The sequence below is a fragment of the Aptenodytes patagonicus genome, chromosome 3, assembly GCF_965638725.1.
Source record: "Aptenodytes patagonicus chromosome 3, bAptPat1.pri.cur, whole genome shotgun sequence".
NCBI lineage: Eukaryota > Metazoa > Chordata > Aves > Sphenisciformes > Spheniscidae > Aptenodytes > Aptenodytes patagonicus.
Window position 1 is genome coordinate 113,971,783 of NC_134951.1, and position 20,165 is coordinate 113,991,947.

Sequence of the window (20,165 nt, forward strand, 5' to 3'; positions counted from 1 at the left end):
TGTCCACAAAAAACCCTGCTAGCTTACAGCAAAGACTGCTTTGGTGAATCGCATGATCCTTATATAAAATATTAAACCCCAAATATTGGAAGCGGTAATCTTGAAAACGACAGCTTGGAAGCTGTGTTCTCACAGTCCCATCTGCTTATGGCCAAGCAGAGCACACATGGAGAAAAAGAAATTGTGAATTTTGGATGTCGTTAAGGGTCTGTGTGAATGAAGAGGGGCTTTGGAGGGCATGCAAGCTGACCACTTGTGTGCCTTCAGATACACACCAGTGGCACTGCTGTCGCTCCCCACCAGGCTGCTACAGGCAGAAAGCAGTGCTGTCTCAGCTGAATAGAGACAGTCCTGTGGTCCACGTGGTCCTTGGGTGCTTGAGAGGTGAGGAGGTCCTATGAGCCGCACGGCCCTTGGGTGTTTGAGAGGTGAGGAGATCCTGTGGTCCACATGGCCCTTGGGTGCTTGAGAGGTGAGACAGACATTAACGTGTCCGTTAATGACCCCATCTGTGGGGTACCCCTTGGAGTTGTGGTGGTTGATCTTTGTCTACAGGAAGGGCGAGCTTTTGATGGCTTTGCAGTCCTTTGCAGTAGGAAGGCTGCCAATGTTGGTTTCTTCTTCAGACTGATGCAGCAGCGGGCCAGAGTAAACTGGACAGAATTAGAGGTTACGATATTCTGAGATCAAACAAAGCAAGGGTAGGTTAGCGTGGTGTGAAGCACGTTATGTCATTGGGGCTGAGGTGATGCTGTCTAGGAAGACTGTCTATCTCCAGAAGGGCAGCGCCAAAATCGTCAGTTGGTGGTCCTCGATGTTACCAGTCTCATTACTACCATCACAATGGAGTTAAATGTTACTTCATTAAAATAACTCTTCCTGTTGCATACTCTGCTGTTTCTATATTTAAATTATCCTTCATGCAGCATTCAATTTAGACCACTGCAGAACACCCTTTGAAAACTGCAGTAGTTACGGAACTGTGATTTTATTTTTTTTCTTATTTATTAGATTATAATAGTCTAATAATGGCTTTTATAGCTTTCTAGAAAAAAAAATTAACTTCTGCTGATGTGCTCATGTAGAAGATGTGCGAGGTGGTGAACTAGGCACTAAGAAGGTAATATGAGATGTGGATTTTTGTAATGCATCTACTATGAGAAACGTGGCACTAGCCTATATTATTTGCTGTAAGTATATTGCTTGCAAATCTTTTTTTTTTTGAAGTAGGGTATTAATTTTTCTAATGATTCTCTGCTAACACATAACAGCATGCAAACAAGTAGTGCGTTGACACCACAAAGCCTACCTGATTTTAAGTGCCAGTTTAAGAAGTTAATATGTTTTTCTTCCCTCTATATTTTTGAAGACTGTGAGCATGCCCAGGCCGTATTTGTGTTGTAAAACAGACTTTATTGCCTCATTTCACCAAAGGAATAAATACAGTGACCTAAAACTTGCATGTGTGTGTGTGCATGTGCATGTTCTTGATCTACTGTGCTGACTGAAGATTTGCAAAGGGATATTTCATGCAACATGAACCGAGTGCTAAAATTACTAATACACAGCTGAGAGGCATAAGCTAGTACGTAGCTGGCTAAAGAGGCGCTGGAACAAGGAGGTAAAGTTAATCATTATAAGGAAAACGGTGCAACTCACGTTGCAGCAGAATTGGGGTTTGTCTCACTGTATGAATTTTATCACTAGCCCTTTGTTTATTTTTTAGTTTAAGAAAGGATTGAAAAAATGACATAAGCATATGTATATATTGCTGTGTTTAAAGCCAGCAGTCACTGACTGCCAATATAAATCTGCTCTGATGGCTTGGGGGAGAAGTAAATTGTAGGGAGAGCAAAGCTATTTTTGACCAGCTATTTGAGCAGTTCACTTTGCTTTAATTTTTTTTTTTTAATGACTGAGCTGGTAGTTAATCACGCCGGTCTCTGCACTTAAATAGAAAATTTGGGGATGGTTTCCAGCACTAGTACTGGTAAGCATAGGTGCTGGTTTTACTGTCAAAACAGTTTTGCAATAGCTGGTGCAAAAGCGTGTGAGCAGATGAAGAGAGGAGAAGAAACTGCTGGTGGGAAACCCGGTGCATTTTCTGGGGGAGGCACAAATTCTGCACCCCGCGTCTGCCCAGCGCCAGGCAGGGGCTGGCAGGGCTCTGGCTGCTGTTGGGGAGCATAAAATGGATGTATCCCGTTGCCTTTCTATGTCACCACGTCACGCCTCCATCGCGCACGTTGCTCCCCTCCTCCAAAATAAGGAGGCTGGGCAAATACATCTCCAGGCAGGTTGGGCAATGTAATTGCTTGGACATGGTGAGGCTGTCAGGCTGGAGCCAGCCAGTGGCGTGGTTTTGTAGGTGGGACAGCCAGACGGTGTACGCAAGCTGGCCAGCTCCTTGCCTCCACTTTGTAGGAGAAGATGCAAGTGCACGAAGCCATGTGTTTACTAAAAACGGTTGTAAGGAAATACCCAGTAACTGCATAGAGCTGTCTGGTGAGATATGATATGGAAACTGTCCTAGTCTTGCAATTGAGCTCCTGCAGTAGGAGCTGGAGCATGAAACCAGAATGATAGCACATGTACTGGGACAGGGAACTGGGTTGGTTTCTTTTTTTTTTTATTTGGGTTTTTTTGGGGTTTTTTACAGTTAATACGAACCTCAGCTTTGCTGGTAAACTGCATCCATAGTCGGAGTGCCTTATGTTTACAGCAGGCTGGTATAGCCCCTGTGTGTGTGTGTATATATATGTAGATATACACACCACATCTTCAGAGTGGTTTTGTTGGCCTGTACTTCTGGTACAGTTATGTTGGCCAAAGCTGTAGGTGCAGTGAAGCTCTAACATGGTCACACCAGCAGAAAAAACAGCTGTTAGCATCAGATAGTTTGCTAGATGACCCCTTTTAAAACTCTATGAGCAAGAAGATGCTTTTTGTCAGTGTAATGCTTCTAAAGCATGGGTAGTCTGTTAGACCATGCATTCTGTGTGGCAGATTTTAATAGATAGAATTTTATATTTTATATATATTTTTTCATTTAGGGAAAAGATCAAAGCAAGTGGTCAGCCATTATTGCTGCAACAGGTCTGAGCTGCCACCCCAGCAGATGGTCCCTTCCCGTTGAGAGCTGGTCCCACCACCCTCTGCTCTGCAGGGAAGCCCGAGTTAGAGCAGCAAGCCCTTGCGGGAGGGGAAAGAAGGTCTTTTGGACCTGGGCAGCTCCACGGGCCCCAGCTGATGAACTGATGGGTTGGCCAGTTCTTTCCCTGGTGAAAATGAGGGGCAGTACTTGGGAATGGCTGTGACTTGTAGGGGGTTGTAAAGACTTCATTTGCGCTGAGACCACAAATTCACTTTACACTGATTTAAGTTTTGCAACTTATTTTTTACTCTTTGGGCACCAAAGGCAAACACTTCTAAATAGGGTCAATTTACAATATAAAGAGTATAACTAAAGAGTTAATGTGAGAGCTGAATGGATTAGATCCTACCTGTTAAGGTCTTTTTCAGATTTCAGATGTTGACATCAAAATAGCCATTATTTATGTGTCCGAATTGGCATTTCAAGATAGATACAGCAGTTTCCAAGTGCTTACCATAAGTTCTGGTTATAAACCAGGGGGAGTTAACATGTGCTTATGAGATTACTCGGGGGGCTTATGTTGGACCCTGGCTCTCATCAGTGACTGCAGTATTCTTGCACAGCGTGGGGATGCTACAGCACTGTGTTTGGGTTTAGTGGGCTGCCATTGAACATGATTTTGAAGGTTTGCATTGATTTCTGACTGTCTCCTTTGTTGCAGACCAATAAAGCTAAATGGGTCCAGTCACTGGAATGACTCCAGATAAGAAAGCTGAAACACCAGGAGCAGAAAAAGCTGCAGGACTACGGCAGTGTCATGGGGTGGGAAGCTTGCCCGACGCAGGCGATGCCGGCAGGCCAAAGGCCACTGTGGTGGACAGAGATTCAGCAGACGACGAGCTCACAAATTTGAACTGGCTGCACGAAAGTACTAACCTTCTAACAAACTTCAGCCTCGGAAGTGAGGGTCTTCCCATCGTTAGCCCCTTATATGACATTGAGGGCGACAGCGTGCCATCCTTCTCGCCATCCTGCTACCAGAACCCTGAAAAGAAATCCTCCACTTCCAAACCCCCTTACTCTTTCAGCCTTCTCATTTACATGGCAATCGAGCATTCCCCCAACAAGAGCTTGCCAGTCAAAGAAATCTACAGCTGGATCCTGGAGCGCTTCCCCTACTTTGCCACGGCACCCACTGGCTGGAAGAACTCAGTTCGACACAACCTCTCCTTGAACAAGTGTTTCCGAAAGGTGGAGAGAAGCCATGGCAAGGTGAGACCTGGCGGGAGGGAGGTGGATCAAGTTTGACATTCAGAGGGACATGGAGAAGACTCTGTTGTTCTCAAGGACTTTTGGGGTTTTTTTTTACCCTCCATGTCCTCTAACACTTTATTTGCAGCTGGAGATGGTTTGGAAATGCCACTTCTGACAAATCACAGCATGACAAAAGTCTCTTGGTTTTCTTTAGTACTGACCTGGGTAGAGCTAGCTGTGCTGCATCCTTTTTAAAGCTGGCTGACATGCTTTGCAAAGGACCCTGTTTCCACTTACTTACAGTTTTGTTAGCCTGCAATACCCGGCCTGAAACTTTAGACATCTGTCTTAGGATGCCTTTTTGCTGAAACTTCTTAAACTGGTGCTCTCTCTATTTTCCCATGCTGAAATCTTGGGGTGTATTCCTCCTTCCCTGCTTTTCCAGCATGGCCACGGCCACGATCGCACCGGGAAGCAGAAGAGATCACGGGATCCCAAGCAGCTTCCCCGCTTGGCTAGCATGGGTGTTGATCATTTGGGTGCAGATGTGGTCTTCTGCAAGGCGCCCTTGCTTGCAGGCACTCTGTATGTACGTGGCTGAGTGTTTCTCACTCTAATAGCTGTCTTGATTATTAAACTGACTCTTTCACTTGTGATCTTCTTTTATACTTAGCACAGCTCTAGCTTTCCAACAACCATCTTAATTCCTGCATTTAATATATCGTATTGCTTTAACCTCTGTCATAACCTAACAGTGTGTGTCTCTGCGTGATGCAGACACAAGCTTCACTTCTTAAAGTCAAGGATACTCTTTTCTGTACAAATTCTTTCTTCTGACTTGTATGATTTTACCAGCGACTTCCTTCCTCCCTCTTTCATTTCGCATCCCATTCCTCAAAGAGCCGGCTCTGACTTAAATAAACCAACAAACCACATACCAAAAGTCAACAAACAAATCCTGGGCCCATGTGCTTGGACATCAGCCTAAGTGGTAACAGGCTTGTTATCAGACATGCATGTAATGCCTGGCGTGCTTGACAGCCTCGCTGTCAAGATAGAGGTCCTGGCTGTACAGCCTGGAGCTCAGCGGGCGTTGGGTATGACTGTCTCGTACTTGAGGGCTGAACGTCACCGCTTCTCAGTATCACTGCTTTTATGTTACATTGTTCGGGTGTGGTTTTCCCAAGCAGCAGCTTTGCCCTGAAAAAAATGACATTTTGCTGCAAGCTGTGCCTGTGTGAAGGATGTGGACCTGAGCAGTGACTGCACGCTGCCGCAGGTGGCAAAAGTGCCCTTAAAGGACTGGGTGGTTCTGTCTGGGAAGGGAGACGTGAGTTTCAGAAGAATTGGGGCAGGCAATGGAAATTTTCTAAATCGGTATACAAGTTCCTGCTGTGTGTGGATCTGCCCTTTAAAGCTCACCTGTTTCCAGCCTGGAAACCCTCGCCATTTAGGAGTTACCAGTCAGACCTCGTGTCTCGGCATGTGGGCGGCAGGAGCTTGAGACTGCCCGGTCCTCTGCTTACCCTGCCGACTCCACCAGTATTGCTGGGCTCAGAGTGGCTGAAGGAAAGCCAAAGGATGGCTTGCTGCTAGATGTGACACCTCTAGTAGGAAAAACAAAACGTAGAGTAGGTACCACCACTACCCGTAAGGTGATGCTCATATGCTCTGTCAGCGTTTTCCCAAGGCTCTAGAGACTGCACAACTCTCTAATTCTTAAGAACAGAAACTGCATTTACCAAAAAAAGAAAAACAAACAAAAAAAGCCCCTCCTGAAACTTTGCCGAAGCTTCCCCATTTCCAACACACAGTAGTTAAATCTTTACCCTCTGCCTTGCTTAGAAAAGGACCAGATGAGGGTACTGCTCCAAATTCTTCCTGCAAAATAAGTCTGTGGCACGCGCAGACTCCACGGGGGATGACAGGAGTGCTGCAGACCCCTTTGGATGAGCTCCTCAGGTGTCACTTCTTGCAGCGAGCAGCCATAGCTTGCAAGCTTGTCTTGCTGATTGTGTTGCCTCTAACCATGCACTAGCAAGGCCTCTGGGTGCTTCTCTGAGAGGGCAAGATAATTTTGTGTTTTCTTCCATTTTTTCTTTGTTAGTGGCATCTTAATTGTGTCTCGAAGGGAGCACGTAGTCAGCTTTCTTCTACCCTGAGTGCCTGTGGTAGCAGAGATGCCTATCGCATGTTGCATGAGAGGAGCATGTTTATTCTGTAATATCAGGGTAAAAAGGGTTTTAAAGCCTTTCAAATGAATCTGGGCTCTCGTATTGGAAGAGTGTAAATGTCTGACAGGAGGGGAGGGTCTGTGCCCCAGCATCCCGGGGCAGGCTGCTTTCTGACACCCCCCTTGGCTATTGCAGCCGGCCATCAGCTATGAAATCATCTCTTGGAGGTCTGGCAGCAAAGGTAGTCCTTCCTCATGTTTGCCGTAACGCTGATATTTTGGTTTGGATTTCATGTTTCGAAGTGAATCTCCTGATTTTTCCCCCGCTTTACCCATGTGAGCTGGCACTGCAGGGCAGTTTCAGGACACATGAATGGGATTCATTTTGGCTGGTGCTAACCTGGAAGAGGTGCTGCAGGAGCGTGCTTGCTGTGCCCTGACTGCTCCCAGACATTGTCCACAAGACCCTGCTGTAGCAGATCTGGAGTAAAAAAACCTCCAAGGCACGTGCAGGTGATCCCCCAGCACCAACTCTCTCGCTCTGCAGAGCTATTTCCACCGAGCTGCACCACATCATGCTGGAGACGTAGCTGTGGATGGTCATTCTGTTTGCACGTATGTTCATATCAGCCAGCTAAATACCTTCACCCTGCCTGTCACAGCAGGCTGCGGGCGTTCGGGAGTCTAGGATGGCATTCAGCAGAGATTGAGGGAAGGCTGTCCTTGCTTGGATCGCTGAAAAATATTGTAGGTTATGGCTTTCTTTTAATGAGTTGAAGGGCGCTGAAGGGAAAGTAACTGCTTTGAGATGTCTTATGAGCCAGCACTGCAGTCGAGAGGAGGAACTTCTCATGCCATGGAAACAGGATGTATGTACGTCAAATCTCTGCTAAAATATACATTACCCTTTCTGTATGCACATATTGTGATGCTGCTGTATCTAAGTGGTTTGTTAAGGTTTACCCCAGGTGATAGACTTATGAGCTGAAATACCCTTTCTTATTAGAGTTGCAGTTGCGCTCATGTCCGCAGTCATCCAGACAGACGAGGTTTCAGTGGTTCTCTGGTAATGGTGGTTGGGAGCTGGAGCTGATGGAAAGCAAGGGGACAGTGCTGGAGCCGGTCCCTGGGACACCTGCTTGCCTTCCAGCATACCTGCTGTGGCCCCGGTGCCCCTGAAGATGCGGAGCTGTGATTATGGGCTAGTGATCCTTAGAAGATATTGCTAATGCTCTTTGCATCTTAAGTACCGTCACACAGCCTTGGGGTTGGGGGGAGTGAGGTCTACGGTGGGATATTGCTTTATTTGAGGGAGCAGTGTCTGATATACAGCACGGGAGGACCTGAAGTGAAAAGCGGTTTGGAGTTGGAAGCCCTGAAGAGTCTCCCTGCTCTTTGCTAGACTTCTTTTTACAGCTGTGGGTTTGGGGATTTTTTTATTAATCGATACCACTGGGGAGAAAAGGTGCGAGGAGGCAGGAGTGGCCTCTGCGTCAAGCATCAATTTGGCATTCCACTGCTCACATGGATGTAGGTCTGCCACTGCCTCCTCTGGAGGTCGGGGGGGGACAGGGCTTGAATATCTTCCAACAGATCTCCCTTTCTTCTTCTTGGTAGATGTGAGTTTTAGGGGTTTTTTTTTCTTCTTTTAGGGTTTGTCTTTTTTTTTTTTTTTTTTTGACAAGAGATGGTGGTAAACAATCTGTGTGGCTATTCAAATATTCAGGCAAAAAGCAGGTCACATCTATAAGCCTGCAGAGATAGGAGAGAGCTGTCTGTTATCTGATAAACCTCTTGGTGAATATACGATATACCTCCATGCACACGCACAGTATTTTCCCGTGGTTCACCTAGCTCAAGTGGAAGCAGCTGGTGAGAACTGCCCGTACCCGATGGAGCCGGGGCTGCTGCCCAGGGCTGAAGCTTATGGAGGGCTTTCTGCAGCGTGGGGATGGGTGTCTGCCTGTGCAGTGAGCCCAAGCCACCGATGCCGGCTGAGTTGCTCCGCTTCGGTCGCTCCTTGGGCTTTTCTCGCTGGTCTGGTCATACTCCATGGTCATACTTCACTGCTAGCAGATGAGGGACCATGGCGGGGTGGTGGTAAAGGATGAAGCTGCACCATGGGGGGGATCTTGTTTCCAACCCACGTTGCTATAATCACGCCCCAAAATGCTGGGGACTAGAAACTTACTGTTGTTGTGAAACAGTCCAGTGCTTCAAAATGCAGGAATTAATTTCCTTCCCAATTTTCTTTATTTGGCAAGATAAAATCCTGCAAGTCAAATAAGAAATGTTGGAAAGATGCAGAAGAGATGATAGTCGACGAAAAATAACCTTAGAACAATTTAACTGCCCGCTCATTTTGAGATGGAGAGTCAAAACAGCCTGGTGGCTGCTCTGTGCTGACTCTGGAGGGATGTTTCAGTAGATGGTAAATTAAAGTTACGTCTACATTTCAGCTAGCACATCAACAGTTGCCCCACTGTTGACGTGAACTAGTAACCTCCAAAGGCGGTTTAGCATTTTGGATCGCCCAGGCTTTGTCTTTGCTAGGAGAAACAGCACAGTCTTTTTTTGTTGCTGTGGTTAGACCACTGGTTTGTTTTAAAGCTGGATGTATCTGTGTTTTATGGGGTTTTCAGCTCCAGTTGTGCACGGCTTTCCCCTAAAGCATGGCACTAACTTCAGACCTGTGTTGGCTTTCCACTGCATGTCTGCTAAGCAGCAGATGTGAGTGCAATGGCGTGCACGAGCAGCCCATGGTCATCATCTCTTTTGCTCAGTGTCTGCTTTTAGTACTCTGCTTTTAGTACAAATAATGGTGGGTGGAAGCGTGGTTTCGCTTTACACCTAACCCAATCTTACTACCCAAAGAAGAAGTCACCCTGTTTATTGCCTCTTGCATTGGATTGAGTGTCTGTATGGCTTCAGGGTGTGCCCAGGTTAGCTCGCTGTTGCAATACCCACCCAAAATCACCGTATTATATTATCAGGGCAGCAAGCTGGTGGGAGTAAGTGGCTGGGAAGATGAAAGAGGGAAACTAACCCTATTCTGGCTGCAGTCCACAGCTGAACTGAATTAGGCGTCGAGTAGAAGTGCTCACCTAAAGTAGCAGATAAAATAGTGTAGAGCAGTGGTGTGCTGGCCAGGGGAGTTCCCGCTGCTCCCTGAGGTGGAGAGCCTCAAAGCCACTGAAGCAGCGGGGGAAGCCAGAGTTAGGCAGGGTCTTTTACAGGGGACAAGTAATGAGCTGGCTGGCTGGCCAGGGAATGGGTCCAGCTCTGGAGAGGTGTAGGGAAGGGATCAGGGCATTAGGCTGTCATTGAGATGATGGATGGAGCCAGTTGGGAGGATACCCCCCATTAGTACCTAGCTGGCTAAATCATCCTGCCAGTCACCACGGTGAAGGAATCGGCTGTTTAATTATAGGTAAGCTTCTTGATAGGTATCTTACAGGCTGTGCTCAAGTTTAGCATGAAAAGATGAGTATAAGAAAGATTCAGGTTAAAAAAATAAATAACTCGGAGATGCTGCAGCTCAGAGATCTTTATGAAAGGCAGTGACTTCAACTAAAATTATGGAGCAGCATCTCTCTGTTTCTCAGCTGGAGCTCTCCCCAGTTTGATTTTTCACTATTGATAGCAAAATATTTCCTCTTTTCAGGAAAAGTCCCGTGACTTAAATAGGACCACAGACTTACATGCTTTGTGGGTCCTTTTCAGCCTTAAATAAGTCATGGCATATCCCATCCATAAAATGGTATTAATACCCCCTTGATACCAGCAGCAGGAGGCCAGCTGGCCTCTGTGGGCTCACAGCAGGTGCTCCACGGAGCTTGGGTTTTTGCTCTGAGACTTTTCCCCCCAGAATCTTATAGAAAGATCTTCCCGTTCAGGTGTAGAGCTGCCCCATCCTTCTGCCATGTGAATGACCACCCCTGTAACATCTGGTTTCCCCCCAAAAAACTGGTGCTGCTACCTGTAGAGCTGTTAGCTGATCTGTCAGGTCAGTGATTATAGAATTGTTTTAACTTTTCCCATTTAATTTTCCTCTTTAGAGGAAACTAGCAGGCTCGAAAAACAGGTTTTTTTCTTTATGGGTTTCTTCACATATTTACTGTATGAGAGGAGCGGGAGGTGCTTTGCTTTGCTTAACTTTCGGCATATCAAATTTAATATCAAGAATGACTAGCACAGTAGTGCTTACATTGTTAGGTGCACCAAAAATACACTAATTACATTTTCAGATTTTGAAAAAGTGGGAATAATCCGTTTTGTAGCTGGGCATCCGGCAAGTTGCCGGATGTTGTAGGGTTGGTGTTGTCAGGGTGGTGTAAAGTTAAATTAGTATGTGGCCGTATCTAAATGAAGGGAAAGGTGCTTCGGTTTCTTACTTAGAAACCTGTTAATCAAAAAACTGCTGATCAGTTCACTGGTGCCTGGACAGATCCTTAAACTCACAGCTGTATTTACCAAGTGTTTAAGGTTTAAAGCTTTCAGTGGACGAACGTGAATGGAAATGGGGCTTTGGAGATGCTATCCCAAACTACAAGACGGGTGTTTCCATACCGTATAACGAGGGTCTCAGGACCGCACGTTTGGTTTAGAAGCCTCTGCTTTTCATGCAGGTGATGTACATCAGCTGTACAGCGGTGGATGCCTACGTCATTGCCTTTTGCTGTGTCTTGGGAATATTAAATTAGAAATGACTGTAACACCCTGGTCCCTGGATTTTCTAATTTGCAGTACTTCTTTCTTTCAGGTGAATGGAAAAGGTTCGTTATGGTGCGTTGACCCAGAATATAAACCTAATCTTGTCCAAGCACTGAAAAAGCAGCCTTTTCCCTCAGCACTTGCATTTTATACTCCGCCGGCGTCACCACCAAGGTAGGTGAATTTTCTCATCCGAGTGCGGCGCGCAGTTATGTTACTCCACCTAGCAGAGGAAATGCCCATGCGGATGCTGACGTGCTGTTACCAGCTGCCACCCGAGAGAAGAATTTGAGTGGGCCTTAGGTGAGACCGGCTAGACGAGGCGGGGAGACGTAATGAGCTCAGGCTTCCCAGATAGCAGATCTGGGGTTTGTGTCCCACTCGTCTTCGTAACTGTGGGAGAGTTTAAAAGAAGGTCGGGGCTGTGCTGGGTGCGTACTGGTGAGCCCCATTTCTCTGGAGGGCAGGCAGTCCCAGGAACTGGAGCAAAATCTTCCTTCAAGCACAGTTCACCGGGACTGATCTAGGGTGCCTGGTGCTGCTAGCTTGGAAGTGTGTGTCTTCTGTAAGTCACCCATCTGGTTGTAAAATGTATACGTTCTATGCTGTTGTCAAAAACAATCAAATTTCTACAATCTGAGATGCTCAGAGAGGCTGGTCTAAGAGAGGGGTGTTTTTCTCCGAGGCTGTTAAAAGCATTTTGCAGCAGGGATGGGAAGAACAGCCTTTACCATAAACATACTCTGAGGTGGAGCATGCAAGACTTCTGAAATCAGGGCTTCCGCATCCGACACATTTTAAGATTAGGCAATAGATTTTGGAGAATTTGAAGTCAACGTCATGCGTTCTCAGTAGAGGAAGAGGAACGCCAGCCGGGTCAGCCTGGAGAGGAGGATGTAAAGCAGAGAGGAACGCGTTGCTGTTGGTGAGCTCAGTTCTTAGGTAGGCACATGGCTGGTTTATCTAGTTCAGCAAGGAATTTGGGTGAGATAAGAGATAATTAAGGTCTCTGTACATTGCCCTATGCCTTAACCTTACTGCGAGGAGTTTCCTTAACAAACAGGAGGAACTGGGATTACTGGAGCAGGACGTAAAACTGGTAACATTGAGCAGACATTTCTAAGGGTCCAACGGGACGCTGACCCTGGGAGCTGGCACCCCCATGCAAGCCTTAGCTGTCTGGCAGCGGCTGAAGATTTGTGCGGCATGGGCTTTTCCAGCCGGGCTTGTAACCTACAAGATACAACAGGGGTGTCTCACCTTCCAGCCATCTTGAGCCGCAAAGAGTCATCTTGGGTTTGAACGAGCCAGGCAGAAGTGTCCTGTTTTCCAGCTTTCTGCTGGAACGGGAGCATTACTAAAATAACCCTGAAGCATTTAAGTATTAAGAAATAGTCAAATCGGAAAATATGAGATGGCTGATGGTATTGTCAGGCTTTGTTTTATGGGAACAAAGATTGTTGAAACTACTGTAATTGGACTCTAGATGATAATGTTTTTACAGGCATTCATGTTTCTACGTAAGGGCATGGACTTCTGTTTTTCAGTACAACTCAAGTGAAGGTTTGGTCCTTGAAAGCTTTGTTAACACTGTGTCTATGTTAACATGGTCAAACTTTAAAATGTAGAGAATAATACAGATGGGAGGGGACCTCTGGATGCTGTCTGTCCAGCCAGAGGATCAAGACAGACTCAGCCTAGGGCAGGTCGTTCAGAGCCTTGACCAGTTAAGCTTTTAATATCTCCAAGGTCTTCAAGATTAGTCCAACGATACAAGCATTGAAGTATGATTTACCTAGCTTGTATAAATAGAATGCACTGAAATTAGGTGTAGGGAAGGAGAGATTTTATCTGAACGCTAAAGTACTTGCAAGATCAGGACTTTGATTTGAAGTGGTTGTTTTTTGGTAACTTTTTTCCGTCACTGAAGGACTAATCACACTTGCCAACAATTACAAGGAAATCCTGGTCCTAATGAAGCCACATGGCAAAATTCCCACTGACTTCAATACGTGAAGGATTTTGCAGTGCTTATATTTATAAGGACAACAAAATAAAAACAGCATTTTAAGACACCTGATTTCTCCCTAATGAAAGCTGGTTTATTTTCCTTTAATAATAAAGAACATTAGTAGGACTTTCACTCATACACAGGAAAAACAGATTTATATTTTTCCCTTACATGTTTCAAAATTCTTGTATTAGATTTAAATTCTGGCTTAATTTTGGGGAAGGGCCCCCAAGGGGCTGCCTTGTGTGTGGAGAGAAAGAGAAAGCCCAGAGGTACAGCTGGAGAGAAGCTGGAAGGACTGTCCAAATTTAACTATAGGATGATGCTAGAATTCGACTGCGAGAGTCTCTGAATTTTTCTGTGGGAGGGCTTGTGTTCATAATTATTTTCCAGTGTGTTAGCGGGGAATATACCTATCATTCAGCAGCATTTTAAAATAAAAATTAAGGTGTTACTTTGAGCAGAAGCTTTCCAAAACTGTAATCTGTGTCTAGTTAAACTGAAACTTGTATTATCATAGATGATTGGCATCACTGGTGCATTTTATTCCTGCACAGCTTGTTCAACAAGTCGGTGCAAGGCCCCTAGCTGCATTCTGTTTCTAGTACTACATGTATTATATCCCTGGGCTCTGGGGATGGCCAGGGTCCTCATCTTGCAAATACCTTACGCATATGCATAGCTTGTCTTAATCAATACTAAGCATTAATTTGCTGTAGGAAAGCTCTGTGTGGATATGATTCTTGAAGGATCTGAGCTCAGACAAAAGATGTTTAGCATCTCTTTGTGCAATTTACCTGCAGACGGCGGAGCCAGCCATGTTGGGGTGGGTCCACTGCTTTCCTTGTGACTTTTTTATTTTTAATTTTTTTCCCCCCATTTTTGGGTCTGTTCCCTTGGCACTCGGTCACCCCCACAAGAAAACATACCAGACAGTGAACTCAAGTTTTGCACATGTTTGAGTTCAACGGCACTGGATCTTTCTCCCATCGGTTACCACACTGGGAGATGCTTAAATATTACTCTCCTTTTCAGTAGCTTTGGTTTCCAGCACCAGGCAGGCTGCAGTGCTGCAAGAGCTCCTTACGTAGCTCGGATGATGTATTTCAAGCCACCTTGCTTCAATTTTTCTTGCATCTTCTCCTTGCCATTAGCAGTCTGCGCTCTGCTAACCTTTGGAGCTGTGACCAATGGCCAACTGAGTTTGGATACTATGATGGCAAGTCGGAGCAGCGAGAGTATTAAATGAGCATCCCTCATAAACAGCTGTGCAGAGTAGCTGATCTCAGGGTTGTTAAGATGGGTGCAGCCACAGCACCGGCCAGTCACCAGTGAAAAATATTTTGTTCAAAATTCAACTTAAAGAATGAAGATTTTAATTTTAAAAAGGTATTTTAAAAATGGAAATAATTGTTTGGGTTTTAATAAATGATCTAGACTGGTAATTTAAAAAAAAAAAAAAAGCACTTAGCAGCTGCGTGACTTTGGGGGGGGGGGATTTGTGGCTGTGCCTTATTTTGGAAAATAGAACTGCCTAGAAATAAAGAAGGTAAACACACCTTAATGGTAGAAGTCACCCCATTAATCTTGTGAGGCTGCTGTTACAGGTTGGGTTTGAAAATTCTGCTCATCACCCTTTGGATTCTTCTAGCGATACTATAAAAGATGGCACATTGCTATGTTTCATGCAATTTTAATAGTTGTGTACTATTTTTGTTGTATTTATTTCTAAATGTTTGCTAGGACCTTTATAATGAACTGAATAATTAGGGCTGGGTGTGTGGCAGAAAACCACGTGAAAGCTATAACTTGCCCTTTATTCCGGTGCAAAGCTGGTCTGATAATGCAGAAAAGCAGACAGCACCACCAAAACAGCCCAGCTTCAGATAACTTTAAAATCGGCAGATAACTTGGTGTGGGTTCTTCCCTGGCTTTTTGCACGACACTACCGTTCGTTTTTGTTAATGTCCCACCACCGTTTTGAAGAGCAGACGGACACAACTGGTCCTTAGCTATTCTGTTGCTCCTGGGCTCTAAGCATCCCTGTATAAGCTAATGTTTTGTTCACATGTAGGTTTTACTTACTGAAAAATACATATCTTTGTTTAAAATCCAGCCTTTAGGCAGGTACATAAAATCTGTAGAAATTAGCATCTCTTGCCAGCAAGACTTTTGCTTAGTGTGTGTGTTTGGGGGTGTTTTCCAAATGCTGACGATCGCTTAATCGTGCTACATAAACCACCAACCAATGTGTCAAGCCATCTGCTGAGGGCAATAGAAGTTGCTTGCCCAACAAACTGCGGTGATTGGGTTGGTTTTGTTTCTACCTTTCTATGATCATAGTATTGTGTCTACTATACTTTGTACAAATCATTTGGCTAATCAGGGCTTGGCTTTGACCTGTTGAATTTCTTTTCAGTAGGTCAGCGTCCCCTCACTACCTAACTTCAGTCCTTCAGCAGAATCACGGCCGATCTCTCAAAGGTAAACATTTAATTTTATTTCGTTCTGCCCCCTTGTTTTTAGTTGCAAGTATGTACTGAAGCCCAACTGATGTTGTGTATGGACCTGCTCTGAAGGGTCCACTGGATTACAAAAAATCCTGATGTAGTAGAACGCATGCTCATTATATTAGCCACTTGTGTATTAAGTTTAAATCCATAAGATGAATCTCAAGATGTAATAGGAGTTGTCTTGTTCTGCCAGCAAGGTATTTAGCAGACACATCACTCCCAAGTATGACTACTTAAAGAATGAATACTTTGGTAGAAAACCAGTCTGAAAGCTACATATCTCTACGCTAGTTTTATTGGTTACCAAGAACTGAGAGCAGAAGGCAGCAAATTTTAATGTATAAAACTTGTGGGATGCAGCCATAGAAGTGCCTTAAAGTTGGTTGTTTGATACAGGCGGCTGGGAGAGCATGACAGGATTTGCAGGGGAATGTGGAACAATTCAGAGGAGTATTTCACAGCTGTCTGGTACTTTTCACTCACTTGCCAAAAAGTTGGGCACAGGCTGGTGTTATGGCCAGTGTAGTTATGCAGGAAGACCTAAGTTCTGGATATTAACCCAGTTAACAGAATAGCCTCATGATGTCTGTTTAGTTTAAGGTATCACCTTAAAAATTGCAAAATGTTCATTTTAACTCTTGGGAGAGAGGAATAGGATGGGTTTAATGTATGGACTCTGATACAATACAGGTCTTGATACTGTAGGCTGCAGTGCTGCTCCTCAACCAAGTTTATATCCCTCTGTGTTTCCTGCACAAGTAATGAAGTAGATGCAGGAAAAAACAAGTCATGTCCACAACCAAAAGCTTTTATGTTGTATAAATGTTATTTTAACCGTAGTCACCAAAGCTTGGTGGAGAAAGATTGGATTGGACCGAGTCATGCTCAGGATATTACTGTAGATGAGTGATCTCTTCCAGCCATGGCAGGAACTCAGTAGCACAACACATTTACCTGTCGACGTTTCAGAAGCTGCCTGTCCCTCCTGGTTGTCCCTGCAGTAGCTGGCACCGCTGTTGGGGCAGTTGTTCGGCACTTGCAAACCTGCCTGAGGGGCCAGATAGGCACCGGCAGCAGCGTGCAAGCTGAGCAGGGGATGTCGACGTAGCTACGCTCACGCTTTTGTAGCACAGACAAACCCAAAGTGGTATTACTACTGAGAAAGAACACAGGTTTTGGTTTGGGGTTTTTTTGCTGTTTATTTTCAGGGAATCCCTGCTGAAGTGCAGCATTGCTTGTCCTTCTGGTGTCCCCTTCCTCGGCCCACTGGCATATACCTACTCTTACAGGTTTTAACGAGTGTTAGAGTAACAAGGACTTGGCCGTAGTTCTGTCCTAGGGATTTCTACTTTTGCTTTCCACGACGAAAAACAGCCAGCCAGATTCAGATTTTAAAAAAAAATAAATAATTTAAGATGGAAATCTGTTTTTCACCGACATTCAAATGCAAATAGAAGTAGCAACAGCTGTTGAGCAGAAGATGGTTACTTCATTTTCCCATATGTACTTTTTAAAAAGTTTTCTTCATTTTAAAGCATTTTAGTGGGCCTTGGTACCAGGAGGGAGCTAGACAGCATGCTGGGATATCGCAGCATTTGTTTAGAAGAAGCCTGTTGAGCACAGGTCTTGTACCTCAGTAATAAAGCTTAATCCACTGAAGGCTTATCCTTATCAAAAATAATAATTTTAAAAACAGTGCTGAAAAGTGAATCGTGCTCATTTGTTAAAGGGCTGATACCAAGAAAAAGCGAGCATGTGTTAATTTGTTGTAAAGGGAGTATTGCTAAAGCTCTTTCAAAAGGATAATAAAAGGCCACCGACAAAGTAGGACTTCAGCAGCATAGCAGACGTCCAGCTCTCTGGTTTTGCTAGCACGGTGGGCTGTTGAGGTGAGAAGGTTACTTTTAGTTTTCGGCCACAAGCCAGAAACATTGGTGAGGCAGCAAAGCCAAGGTTTTTAAAAGACCGAGCAGCTGCCTGGTCCACAGATGATAATTACCATGCATCCAGACGGAAGTTTTATGGTGGTACCCTGGTGGCAAGGAAGCATCCTTGGCTGGCTGACTGCTGCAGGGCCGCTAGATCTCCTCTGCCTGCAGGACTGCAGGAGGAATATGTTTCCTTGGGAAGACCGGGGATTCTCAGGGCTTGTTAGAGAATACAAGAAATCCCCCTCCTCTTAATGATTTTGCTGGTGTGTCCTGTGACAGGTTTGGAGATTGCCAGTCTGATGCTAACTATTCCAATTTGCTACACCGGAGGTGCCGAAATAATAACGTATATCTGCTCTCATTTAATTTCTGCATCTCGGTGAACCTGTTCAGCATCTCCCTGGCGTTAGAGGAGAGCCATTAACGTTCCTGGGGTCATATACGGCAGCTGTTGTGCAGATGAAAGAATTCCTTGTAATAAGGCACTTCCTCAGCCATTCTGCTGGGGAAGCATAGATTTGGGAAATACTGCTCTATCAGGGAGAGCAATCGCAAATGACGCCAAAGCACATTAACGGTGACACAGAGCACTGCTAAGAAGACGCTGCAGAAGTGTCTCTCCTCTTTCTTCAGGGCTACTAACATGCAGAAACACTGTTTGCAGGTAGTAATTCTGTGTTGCATTAATGCCTCTGATTGCTTGTCATTTTAACAAGGTGGTGTTTATATACCAACATCATACGTTAAAATAAAATGTCTGTGATAGCAAGTAAGGAATGGGAATATTTCACTTTCTGATTATGGTAGTGGAGGAAACTAACTCTTCATGCCCCCTTTTTTTTTATTATTTCTTTTTGTCAGTTGGATACATATGACTTGTAAATTCAGGGGCTCTGTTGCTGCCAAAAAAAGACAAAACTGAATAAAATAAAATAATCTCATGAGTGCAATGGGACAGACTTTAAAGTATGCTGATTTTAAAATGATAGAAAGTGAAAACAAGGGGGGAACGTGTATGTTTTATAACCTGTGTTGGAAACAGCAGCTCAGTCCCCTTTCCATGTTGGTACAACATTCCCAAGGCGACGTCACCTTCTCCAAATTTCTCCTTAACCAAGATGAAGTTATGGACAATTATATAAGATAAGGAAGCCAAACTGACAATTCTGCAGTCTCCCTCCCAACACTAACCCTCCCCTCAAATTCAGTAACATAGTTAATGCATATGATGGGGGCCGGGGGGGGAAGAAATGCCATCAAAAATGACATTGCTGATGCTTCACTTTCGCCATGCTGATGCTTCACTTCCCCAGTTCCAGTTCAGCAGGACTGAGAGCATGTTCTGCTCGCTGCCAGCGCCTTCCACGCGTTGTCTTCCAGCCCCGCTTCTCCACTCACCGCTCATATGTGAGAGCTCACTGTATCTTTGCTCCTCTTTTGCCTGGTTAGTCCACCTTATATATATAGTCTTACATATTTCTCTCCTGTATAAGGAGAGGAATATATAGCTTGTCTCTCCATCGTCCATAGCTGAAGTGAGCAAAGGCAGACCTTGGATTTCCTCTTTTTTAAAGTGCGTGAGCGTGTCCTGAAATGAGTGGGAAAGGCGTGCTTGCTTCTCTTCCTTTTCAGCTGGTTCTGGTTAGAAACGTCACTCTTTGCCATAATATCCTCAAGGTGCCCTTTTTGAGATGTAAGCAATCCACTCCGTGCGGCAAAGGATGGAGGTTTACAGCAGCGCTCGTCGCCATAGCTAAAGGCGCCGCAGTTCACCTAAACCTTTTAAAGTGCCTATTTATTATTTAGATCCCCATGCTTTCTAGATCAAGCAGTTCAGTGCCCTTTCCCCCCTCGTCTTCTCGATTTCTTCTGTTTGACTTGTTGTTAGTGTGAAAAAATACTGCTGGAGGAGAGAGCTGTGCTGAATTAGTGCTGCGTTAACGGGTGCGTTTGTTCCTTAGCCTTGCATATTCACATAACCAGGGTATGAAGCTGCTGAGATGCTTTGCTGTGCCATAGGCATAATCTTTCTCTCTCAAGCGGTACAAACAAAAACCACTTGTTGATAAGTATAGCAACAGCATCGTCATACGAACGTCTAATGAATGTCGCTGATTCTTGGCTTCAGCTTTGGTAAGTGCAATGTGAGAATTCAGCTTTTGAAAATCATAGTTAAGATATGAGACCGTTCTGTAACTGTATTGCACTGTATGAGAGTCATGCTCTGCCTAAATTCGTACATTTTCCCTCCCCCTGCTCTTTATTGCAGGCCAATATACGCAGATATATATTCTTTGTATGTTCTAAGGACCTCATTTTGTCAGGCTTACCCGAGATCTAACGTTTTGCTGTTTCTCCTTCACAGAATCCGATATTGATGCTGCTACTGCAATGATGCTGTTAAATACTTCCATTCAACAAGGGATGTTGGACTGTAAGCATAAGCCATTTTACTCTGTTTTTCTTCTCTACCCAG

The 20,165-nt window shown here is 44.8% G+C and overlaps 1 protein-coding gene across 3 annotated transcripts in view; it reads left to right on the forward strand.

Moving 5' to 3' along the window:
* Window positions 1–20,165, forward strand: part of FOXN2 (forkhead box N2) — a 38,003-nt gene that overhangs the window by 12,629 nt on the left and 5,209 nt on the right. For 2 of the 3 annotated variants that reach the window (XM_076334741.1, XM_076334743.1), the window contains 4 exons: window positions 3,816–4,366; window positions 11,284–11,408; window positions 15,665–15,729; window positions 20,055–20,123. In XM_076334741.1, coding sequence (XP_076190856.1) covers window positions 3,830–4,366; window positions 11,284–11,408; window positions 15,665–15,729; window positions 20,055–20,123 — 796 coding nt within the window. In that variant the 5' untranslated portion in view covers window positions 3,816–3,829. The remainder of the gene's footprint in view (window positions 1–3,815; window positions 4,367–11,283; window positions 11,409–15,664; window positions 15,730–20,054; window positions 20,124–20,165) is intronic. The other variant, XM_076334744.1, reaches the window with a different exon arrangement.